This window comes from Trachemys scripta, chromosome 14 (assembly GCF_013100865.1).
Source record: "Trachemys scripta elegans isolate TJP31775 chromosome 14, CAS_Tse_1.0, whole genome shotgun sequence".
Lineage (NCBI taxonomy): Eukaryota > Metazoa > Chordata > Testudines > Emydidae > Trachemys > Trachemys scripta.
In genome coordinates, this window is record NC_048311.1 from 36,848,636 (window position 1) to 36,860,111 (window position 11,476).

The 11,476-nt window shown below is 49.5% G+C and overlaps 2 protein-coding genes across 2 annotated transcripts in view; both read left to right on the plus strand.

Moving 5' to 3' along the window:
• LOC117886949 (zinc finger protein RFP-like) overlaps positions 1-7,316 on the plus strand; it is a 34,763-nt gene extending 27,447 nt beyond the window's left edge. Inside the window, exons 6-7 of the mRNA XM_034789130.1 lie at positions 4,334-4,393; positions 5,278-7,316. Of these exons, the coding sequence (XP_034645021.1) occupies positions 4,334-4,393; positions 5,278-5,795 (578 nt within the window). The 3' untranslated portion in view covers positions 5,796-7,316. The remainder of the gene's footprint in view (positions 1-4,333; positions 4,394-5,277) is intronic.
• The window catches only part of LOC117886991 (zinc finger protein 445-like), a 731,357-nt gene that overhangs the window by 687,821 nt on the left and 32,060 nt on the right, over positions 1-11,476 (plus strand). The gene's annotated exons all lie outside the window — the stretch shown is intronic.

Consider the following 11,476-nt stretch of genomic DNA (forward strand, 5'->3'; position numbering starts at 1 on the left):
ACTCTCACACTTCTTATCACACTGTCTGTACTCGGCTAGCTTGATTATCACTTCAAAAGTTTTTTTTCTCTTAATTAATTGGCCTCTCAGAGTTGGTAAGACAACTCCCACCTGTTTATGCTCTCTGTATGTGTGTATATATATCTCCTCATTATATGTTCCATTCTATATGCATCCGAAGAAGTGGGCTGTAGTCCACGAAAGCTTATGCTCTAATAAATTTGTTAGTCTCTAAGGTGCCACAAGTACTCCTGTTCTTCTTGTTGTCTTTAAGCACATTGTGTGGTCAAAACATCTCTTTGTCCCACATAGCAACTTATGAACACATCACTTAATAACAAGGTCTTTTAAGGCAGCATTTCCCTTATGTCAAGCAAATGGATAACCAGGCCAAAGCCAAGCCAGTCAGTTTAAACGCATAATCTCAGTCTGTCCAAACTTATGCATGACACTTGTACAAATTCTCAATTCTGAACATAACAACTAGTGGAAAGTAGACATATGTAGCAGGGGCCTAGACATCAAGATGTCTCCCATTAATTCACGACTTACCAAAGGTCACAATATTAAGGCCCCAATTTAGCAAAATGGTTTAATTTGGAGCACCTGAGTTTCTCTCGCCCAACTTGAGAGGTGCAGGGCAGGTGCTCCAGAGCTGTGCAGCCTCTACAGCTGCAGGTGGAGTCAGTGGGAGCTGCAGGTGCCCAACCCCTCTGAGAACCAGGCCCCAGGGGCCTAAAGGTCAGGACTGTAAATTAAAGTCCACTTGTTAAAGCTGGACCCAGCCCATCACTGGGCTCTGGTCCCGTGTGGCAGCTAGTCTGGTCCAAACGGGCTGCAAGGAAGGAGAAAGCCCCTCCCCCATGGTGAGGGATTCCTCCAGCACAGGAGCCCCTTGTGCCTCCTCCCCAACGGCTGCAGGCACAAGGCGTGTTCCTGAGAGGGCTGGGAATGGGGTGGGGCTGGTGAAGGTGGGAGGAAGAGGGAGGGGGTGGGCAGGGATAGAGGGACATGGGCAGTGTAAAACTGGGCCTCTGACACTCTGCACACTGGGCAAGACACACGGGGCCCATTGTCATCGGGCTGTAACTCTGGCTGGCTTCAGAACTTCCTCAGCCTGTGCCAAGGTCTGCACCGGCCCCTGCAGCCACAGAACAGCGGAGTCACAAATTGGCTCCAGGGCCTCAGGGCTGAGGACAACTGAGCCAATAAGTCAAAGAAGGCTTATTTTCCTTCAATTTGGGGCAGTTATATTTCAGGTGCTCTGTAGAATTACAGTGAAAGCACCTTCTAGGGTCTCCTATTTTTATGGGCGGTTTGGGATGGGTATGGGAGGAAGGGCTCTGGGGGTGAGTGCCCCACCTCCCGTCCACCCTCCCTCTTCCCAGGGGTAAAGCGGGGACCTTGCTTCGCACCAAACTTACACCCCTCTGCCTGTGATTTATTCATAATAGGTGCTTGGGATTGTTCAAATTCATCCACAAAAGTAGCAAGTTCTTTGACAGTTTTTACTCTCTTATCCCATAAACACTGTTCTACATCATCACGACACATATTCAGGAACTGTTCCTGAGCAACGAGATTACACATTTCTTCAAAGCCTGAAATACCTTTCCCCCTTACCCACTTAGCCAGTTAATCTCAGATTTGGTTTACATATGCCACATTACTCATTCCAGCCCCTCTCTTGAGGCTTCTAAATTTTACTCTGCAGGTTTCAGGAGTAATCGTAAACTGTTTTAAAACTATTTTCTTGAATTTACCATAATTGGAAGTGTCACCCATTGGCATCTTATTGAATATATCCAGAGCTCTCCCAGACAGCTTTGCAACCAAAGTGCTCATCAGGAATCTCATGCAGCACACCCAGCCTCTCAAAGGTGATGAAAAATTCAGCAATGTCCCCAGTTGCACTGTAGACAGGACACAATCGCTCCCATTTGTGGATTTTGGGAGAGGTGGGGCCCCCTGGTGTGGGGTTCTGGTTCTGCCTCTCAATTAAGGCCAGTTCATGCTGTCTCACTTTTTCCTTCTCCTCCATGGGTTGCTTCTGGACCTCCATTTCTTTGTCTCTCAGCTTTTTGCCTGGTGCTTCTGCCTCCATCTGCAGAAACTGTAATTCCATACGTCTTTTGTGCTCTTTTTCGTTTTCTGCTGCCTGCAATCTGCAGAGCTCCAATTTTGCAACTGTTGCACTATCACTCATTTTCCTGCTTTTCTGCCCCTACTTTCCTTGCCTCAAATAAGCAATCAGAAAATAACAAACTGGTCTTTCCTCCAGCCAACACACTTAAAATCACCACCAGTGTCCCTGAGCAAAAAGCTGTGCACATGACCCTGCGCCACTGTGACGGCTTGCCCCCCACTCTGGGGTGCCACCTGAAGTACTGGGGTCCCACTGAGCCTGCTTGTTCCACCAGCCTGGGCTCCCTCACCCTATCCTTCTAGGGTGGAAACCCAAAACTGTATTGTCTTTCGCTCCACAGAAAACTGTGCAGCGTAAGCTCATGAAATTTGCTCCCTCCCTAAGTGTGGAGGAAAACAACGAGAAGTCCGGTGGCACCTTAAAGACTAACAGATTTATTTGGGCATAAGCTTTTGTGGGTAAAAACCCCACTTCTTCAGATGCATGAAGTGAAAATTGCAGATACAGGCATAAATATATATTGGCACATGAAGAGAAGGGAGTTACCTCACAAGTGGAGAACTAGTGCTGAAGGCCAATTCAGTCAGGGTGGATGTAGTCCACTCCCAATAATTGGTGAGGAAGTGTCAATACCAAGAGAGGGAAAATTGCTTTGGTAGTGAGCCAGCCACTCCCAGTCCCTATTCAAGCCCAAATTAATGGTGTTAAGTTTGCAAATGAATTGTAGCTCTGCAGTTTCTCTTTGAAGTCTGTTTTTGAAGTTTTTTTTGTTGAAGGATGGCTACTTTTAAATCTGTTATTGAATGTCCAGGGAGATTGAAGTGTTCTCCAATTTTTGCAACCAATTATGAATTCCACAAACTGGGTTTAAGAATAAACAAAACAAGTTTATTAACTACAAAAGGTAGATTTTAAGTTATTATAAGGGTTAGCAAACAGATCAAAGCAGATTACCTTAGTAAAGAAACAAAAACCGCAAACTGAGCTTAACACACTAGATAGGTAGGATATAAATGAGCAAATCCTCACCCTGAGTGATAAACAGGCTGGCAGATTCTTAAGGCACAAGTTGCCTTGGCTTTCCCAGGTTTTCATACACAGGCTAATTCCTTCTATTCTTGGACCATCACTTACAACAGTTCAGTCCTTACCCCTCAGATGTGTCCAGGTGTGTTGTTGCAGGGAGAGTGAGATACCCTCATGATGTCATTGTCCCCCTTTTATATCTTCTCCCCACTTGCTGGAAAGTTCTTTTGCTGTCACCTGGGTCAAACAGTTCACATTGTGTAATGCTATCTCTGAGAGGTTTCTATTGTACACAGTTCCTGGGGTAATCCTTGTGCTTGTGTGCATTCCCTCAATAAGCCATTAACATTGGTTGGCCTTTTTACTGTTGTACCGGAAAGGCTGCTGGTGGGTGTTTTCAACCTCACAACATGTTTCCATAACACATACATAACCAAACTTTATAACTGCACACACGACGATAGCACATACAATCCAAGGAGATTTTAATGTCTAGCACATCACGTCTTTTAGAATGATACCTCATAAGACATACTTTGTATAAAATATATCCTAATTACATGACAGTTGTGAATATTGGGGTGTCAGGGTGTCACACACAGGAGTGAATCTGGCGCATTGAATCAACCTTTCCCCACCTCAATTTCCACATTTATAAAATGATTTTATTATTATTCCTGTTTCTGCCTATGGAGGACGAGGGCCCCATCGTGCTGCTCTCTGTAGAAACACTGAGTAAACAGACCCACCAGCTTACAAATACAGCCAGGATTTCACAAACTCTCAACATCCCGTTAGTGTCAAAGGGACCAAACTGGGTAAAGTTACTTTCATGTCAAAGTCTTTGTATAATCTGGGTCTAGGTTATGACAAAAGGCAGTAAGTGAATGAGACAAACTAACTGGAGTCTGAAGGATGGGAGGGGATGAGGAGGAGAAAAGAAAATCTCACTTACAGATTGTGTGTCCTGGGATGGATGTGAGGCTGTAAAGATATTGGGTCCATTGCTAAGAGATGCCCAAATATGAGAGGATATCTGAGTGTGTCTCTGGGCCTCTCTGTCTGTTTCTCTCTCATAATTAAAACACAGTTTTAGGAGTTCAGAATAGGAATGCTTTTATAAATATGAAATCTCACCTCTCTTATCCTTTCGCCCTCCAGACACTCTGCCGTTTGCACTGGAGACAAGAAGAGGGGAATCCCTAGGAACATTCAGACAGGGTGAGTTTGCAGGTGGAGATTGTCTTTAAATTGTGAGAAAATTCCAGTGAAAACATCTTCATGAGAGTGTAGCTAAAATTACCAACCACAGCAGCCATGACACACAGCCCTACAAATAAACCCACTGAACAGTGAGAGGATCCCAAGCTGAAGTCACACAAACACTCCTGACAGTTTCCTTAGTGCTCAGTTCATGCCCACACTGATGAACTCTCCCCGAGCAGCATCCAAACAGAGCTCTCTGCCCTGAGGGCTGACACATCCCTCTGCTTGACCCTGGTGCAGGGGGTCTCCCCATCACTCTTCTCCAATATCCTGCCTTTACTTTGGGCTGGGCTGGGCTCTCCTATTGGAGCTGCTCACTGCTTCCTGGATGGGGGAGATGCTCTCCCTCTGATGTTGGCAGCTCCTCCCTTCTCTCTGGACTGTGGCTGGGGCTACCCCACCCAATGCCACCTCCTACTTTCTAGTCTTAAGCAGCTCTTCCCCAATGCTGCACCTTCCTCTCTGTTCCCTGGCCTGGAAGTGGAGGCTGAATTGGGGAGGGAGGTTGCTTCAGGGGTTAAAAGCTGTTACCTGTCTCCTGTGCTCCCGCCTCACTAAAAGATTTTGACACCTTCCTTGCTGTGTCTCTAATGCTGGGAATGGAGCTGGGAGCTGAAGCCTCTGCATTAAAGGAGAAACTAATGAAGTGGGTCCCATTAAACAGACTGAGGAACTGCAGTAACATCTCTGCTCGGTCTCAGGTGCCCAGGACAGAGGCAGCTCCCTGAGATCCAGGAGTGTCCCAGTCAGGACAGGGCTGCTGTGGAGTGTGAGAAATGGTCCCAGTCTCCCCCAGGGCTGAGCTCTGCCCCTCACGTTCTGATTCTCTCTCTCCCCAGCAAATGTGACTCTGGATCCAGACACGGCTCATCCAGAACTCGTCCTGTCTGAGGACTGGAAAAGTGTGAGACGGGGAAACACAGGGCAGGATCTGCCCAAGAACCTTGAGAGATTTGACACTGAGCCCTGTGTGCTGGGCTGGGAGGGATTCACCTCTGGGAGACACTGCTGGGAGGTGGAGGTGGTTGCTGGGCGATGCTGGGCTGTGGGGGTGGCCAGAGAGTCTGTGAGGAGAAAGGGACAGATCAGTCGTAGCCCTGAGGGGGGGATCTGGGCTGTGGGGCAGTGGGGGAGTCACTTCCAAGCACTCACTTCCCCTGTGACCCCCCTGCCCCTGAGCCGGTTCCCCAGCAGGATCTGGGTTTGTCTGGACTGTGACCGGGGGCAGGTAACATTTATCAATGCTGATGATGGGGCCCCGATCTTCACTTTCCTGCTGGGGTCTGTTCCCGGGGAGAGAATCCAACCCTGGCTCCAGGTGCTGGGACCAGGATCTGGGCTCAGATTGTGTGCCTGAGACAGGGCGGGGGCATCGAAATAAACCTAGGTATCCTGAAATCAGCCCCTCAAACTTCAGAAACCATATTCTCTATGACCCTGGAGGACTCCTGTCTTCCTGCAGACTTTCTACTGTACAGTCTCTATGACTCTGTGTGCTCAGTGTGGGGGGGGTGGGGACGGTCTCTGGGGACTGTCAAACCATAGAGAGCAGGAAGTGATTGAAATGGAGAAGCCAATCTCACTACTCCAGGGATTGTGCAGCCTGTTAGTCACTGTCCTCTATGGTCCAGGAGGACTCGGGATCCTCGAGTCAATGAGACAATGGAGAGGGGGAGGGGAGAAACAGCCATGAATATATGGGCTTTTCTAGCCACAGTCATCGTAATCTCTAAGATGCTGGAGGACTCCCATCTACCCAGCCTCTGGCCCAGTCTCAGTGTCACCAGGAAGCTCCTCCCCCTGCTCTCCCTGTAGCACCAGCGATGGGAGGGGGTGGTGGGAAGAGCCCCTGGAGCTGCAGGAGAAGCAGAGGGGCCCTGACGGGCAGAGGTGGGGGCTGCAGGGTCAGAACTGAAGGAGGGGCTGGGGGCAGAAGTGATGTGGGGTTTGGGGGTAGAATTAACAGCTGGGCTGGGGACAGGCAGAGGTGAGGGCTGGGCAGGGGGGTAGTACTCACACCTGAGCTGGGGACAGGCAGATTTTGGGGTGCCAGGGACACAGAATTAATTAATTCTAATTTGAGGCCTTGGGGGAAGCTCGAGGCTCAGCACCAGCCAGGAGCCTTGGAGAGGGAGACCCAGGCCCTGGAGAATATGACCTACAGGCCACCAGGGAAGAGATGCTCCGGGAGGAAAGGAGTTGTGGAGTGGGGAGATGTCAGCTGGATGAAGAAGAGGTGGCTGTGGGGAGGGGAGTCAGGTACAGGGCAGGTTTAACCAGAAGGGAGAGAAGAAATGAAATGGGAGAAGGTGAAAATAAAGTAAAACAAGAGTAAGGAGAGAAGACTGGGGAAAATGGGGAGTGGGGGGGATGGGACGGACTGAAATGAGAAGCCTGAAAGCAAAACAATCCTGAGAAGGAAAAACCTCAGCGGGCATGGACAGGGGAGGTGATAAATTCAGCAGAGAGAACTGGGCACCTGCGTTGAAATGATCAGTGACATGGATTAGAGAAGAGTTAGGGAGACTCAGAGAAATAAACAGATGGGAAATGAGTGCTAAATAAAACGCTGTGTAAAACTGGATGAAATGAAAAAAAAAGTGAAAAAGAAAGAGAACATGAGAGGGAGATGGAGATCTATAAAATGTTTCTGAAAGTGAAACTATAACATTAATTCCACCCCATAGTTAATTCCACCCCATCTACTTAGGTACCTTTCAGGGCAAAACACTTCACATTTGTGGATGTTTTTACCATGTGTTCTGGTTATGAATGTTCCCACTCCGCTCCTTTTAAGCCTGATATTTACTTAAAGTAAATGAAATATATAAAAAGCAACAGAGGGTCCTGTGGCACCTTTAAGACTAACAGAAGTATTGGGAGCATAAGCTTTCGTGGGTAAGAACCTCACTCAGTCTTGCATCTGAAGAAGTGAGGTTCTTACCCACGAAAGCTTATGCTCCCAATACTTCTGTTAGTCTTAAAGGTGCCACAGGACCCTCTGTTGCTTTTTACAGATTCAGACTAACACGGCTACCCCTCTGATACTTGAAATATATAAAACATTCTTCTTGTCTGTTTCCCTTTAATTTCCCAGCTGTGATTTTTGAAGGGAGACATGGGATTCCCCCCGCATAAATTTGTTGTGTGAATCCAACACCAGTGAGGATATCTGTGTATGTCACAATGATGATAGCCTGGACCTTACTGTGATATGTTGCTCTCCATCCTGCACTCTGGGTCATGTGCATGTATGTCAGGAATTGTTCAGCTGTGCTCTGTAGAGAGCTGGTTGGATCATTTTATTTCTCAACTTCCAACCTTGCCTGTGTGTGACACCAGCAACCAAACTGTGTGACAGATGTTTACAATCTGGAACACCTGGATTTTATGGCACATCACACCAGCACCCATAGGTGCTGACTCCGTGGGTGCTCCGGGGCTGGAGCACCCACGGGGAAAAATTGGTGGGTGCTCTGCACCCACCGACAGCTCCCCCTCCCCTCGCGCCAGCTCACCTCTGCCCCGCCTCCTCCCCTGAGCACGCGCCGAGGCTCTGCTTCTCCCCCCTCCCTCCCAACGCTTCTTGCCGTGAAACAGCTGATTTGCGGCGGCAAGCGCTGGGGGGGTGGGGAATGCGACGCGCTCGGGGAAGAGTCGGTCCCGGGGCGGGGAGTTGGGGAAGGGGTCCAATAGGGGCAGGGAGGGATGGAGTGGGGCGGGGACTTTGGGGAAGGGGTTGGGAAGGGCGCGGGGCATGGGCAGGAGGGGGCGGGGTGGGGCTGGGGCTGGGACCGGGGGCGAGCACCCACCGGCGCCTGGAAAAGTTGGCGCCTTTGACAGATTATAATGGTTTTTATTATTGTGGTAATTAAATAAACTATTAAAAAAACCTAAAATATATATCAAATGGAACCACTCAATACTCACTCCCACAGCAGCAGGGTTTGTAGTATGGTCTCCACGGTTCACAGCACACATCCCCACCCTTTGAGCTTCAGGAGGAATTTCCTTTATGTCTGAGGCCAATCTCCAGAGAGGGACTTGACACACACTGTGCCAGAGACCCACCAATCACTGTCTCCCTTCCAATGAGCTATAAATATCTGAAGGACTCTGCGGCAGCCCCTGCAGTGGGTACATCTCTGTTTCCCATTGACCATGGTAATGCTCTTAAAACAAGATGGCTGAACAGTATGACGCTCCTAGGTTTATGAGACACCGCCCCAGTACCTGCCTGTAGCGTGAAATGGGCTTGTCTATGCCAGATGCAACTCAGCTCCCCAAAATGCACAGCCTCTGGCAACCCAAGCCTGGCCATCTGGGACGGTTCCCCACAGACAAAGATTTTTTAAAGAATCACCAAAAAACCAAACGAAAACAAAACAAATGCAAACCACACTGAACTGCAAAGTTCCTCTCTAAGGTTCTGCTACAGGATTTGAATTGTGTTTTTGAGGTCCCCCCTGAACACCCTACAACTTTAGGCCAGGAGATGTGATAGGGACAGTGGTGAGCTGGAGCCGGTTGTTAAATTTAGAAGCCCTATTAGAACTGGTTGTCCTGGTTCTAAAAGAGCTCTTAAATTTAACAAAAACTCCAGCAGCTCCCTGCCCTGCCCTGCCCCCAGGCCCAGCTCACCTGGCTCCGGCTCCCCCTCCCAGCTTCCCGCGAATCAGATGTTCGCGCGGGAAGCCTGAGAGGGCTGAGAAGGAAGCAGCAGCTTCCTGCAGGTGAGCTGGGGCGGGGTGGGGGGGGGGCACGAGGAGGGCTTCAGGCTCCGCGCGGCTCTGGGCGGCCCCGGCCCTGACTCCGGGTGGCGCGGCTCTGGGCCAGCCCCCGCCTTTGGGCCAGCCCGCGGCTCCAGCCCCCGGCCCCTGACTCCGGCCCGCAGCTCCGGGTGGACCCCTGACTTCGGGCCAGCCAGCGGCTCCGGCCTGGCTCCCGGCCCCGACTCCGGTCCAGCCCCTGACTCCGGCCTAGCCCCCGGCCCCGACTCCGGGCGACGCGGCCCTCATCTCTGGGCGGCGCGGTAAGGGGGGCGGGGGGGGTGGATTAGGGTTGGGACTCGGAGCGGTCAGAGGGCAGGGAAAAGGGGAATTGAATGGGGCAAGGGTCCTGGGGGGGCAGTCAGGAAGGAGCAGGGGTGTTGGATGGGGTGGTGGGGGGCAGTCGGGGCAGGGGTTCCAGGGGCAGTCAGGACAGAAAGAAGGGGTGGTTGGATGGGGCAGATGTCCCGGGGGGCCATCAGGAATGACAGGAGGGGTGGGATGGGGCGGCAGGGGGCAGTTAGGGGACAGGGAAGGGGGGTGGATGGGGCAGGGGTCCCGGGGATGGGGATGTCAAGAAACGTGGGGAGTTGGATGGGACAGGAGTCCTGGGGGCATGACCCCCTCGTGGGGTGAGGAGGAGGGAACTGGTTGTTAATATTTTGGCAGCTCATCACTGGATAGGGAGCGCCAATCAGACAGTGGAGAGAGGCTCGGTGTATCTCTTTGGAGGAGCTGGCTACACAGAGTCTCTGGAATGATTGGTTCAGGGATTCCCTGCCTCCTGGCAGGCCAGCTCTGGGCCGGGTTTGGCTCTGCTCTCAGTGAATCATAGCTGCTGCAGTGACTGTGGGTCCCAGGCTTCTTAAGAACATAAGAACAGCGATACTGGGTCAGACGAAAGGCCCATCTAGCCCAGTATCCTGTCTTCCGACAGTGGCCAATGCCAGGTGCCCAGAAGGAATGAACAGAACAGGGAATCATCAAGTGATCCATTCCCTGTCGCCCATTCCTAGATTCTGGCAAACAGAGGCTAGGGACACCAACCCTGCCCGTCCTGGCTAATAGCCATTGATGGACGTATCATCCAGGTATTTATCTAGTTCTTTTTTTAACCCTGTTATAGTCTTGGCCTTCAAAACATCCTCTGGCAAAGAGTTCCACAGTTTGACAGTGTGTTCTGTGAAGAAATAATTTGTTTGTTTCAAACCTGATATCTATTAATTTCATTTGGTGACCACTGTTCTTGTGTTCTTGTGCCAGAGGATGTTGTGCAGGCCAAGACTATAACAGGGTTAAAAATAGAACTAGATAAGTACCTGGACGATACGTCCATCAATGGCTATTAGCCAGGATGGGCAGGGTTGGTGTCCCTAGCCTCTGTTTGCCAGAATCTAGGAATGGGCAACAGGGAATGGATCATTTGATGATCTTGTGTTCTTGTGTTATGAGAAGGAGTAAATAACACTTCCTTATTTATTTTCTCCACACCCGTCATGATTTTATAGACCTCAATCATATCCCCCTTAGTCGTCTCTTTTCCAAGCTGAAAAGTCCCTGTTTTATTAACTTGTCTTCATACAGAAGCTGTTCCATACCCCTAATCATTTTTGTCGCCCTTTTCTGTACCTTTTCCAATTCCAATACATCTTTTTTGAGATGGGGTGACCAGATCTGCACAGTGTAGTTACTGGAAAGGATTCCATGGCTGTCTCACTGAAGGAGGTGCAAAGGAGTAGCTAGAGAGGTGGGTATGGGAGTTCAGTCACAGGTCTTTACATGTTGCTGTCTATGTGGCTTGTGTGCTGGATGTGTCTAGTACCATGTAGAAGGAATTGGTGCTTTGCATTGGAGCGGGTCAGGAACCAGAATGTCCTTTTTGTGGGAAATTCCATTTTTATATTTTGTACTGAATCAGAATGAAAAAAAAAACACTAAATAAAAATTAATAATTTGGGGTGAACTGAAATGTTTCATTTCAGCAAAATTGTACAGTTCTAGTCTGATTTTGACTTTTTCATTGTGTATTACAGTTGATAATGTAATGTGAAATAAACTTTGAAACAAAGTTGTTTCAAACTGAAAAAACAAAAGGGAACATTTTAACCTTGTGACCCGGGGTGTCTGGGGTAGCCCACGTTGAAAATACCAAAGTCAGAGCAGGTTGCAAAAGGAGAACAGTTTCTCCTATAACTGGTGGATAATACTGAAGTTAGACTCACCAACCAGTCACAAACTGTGCTCCTGATCCCCCACACTGGTTAGCAAG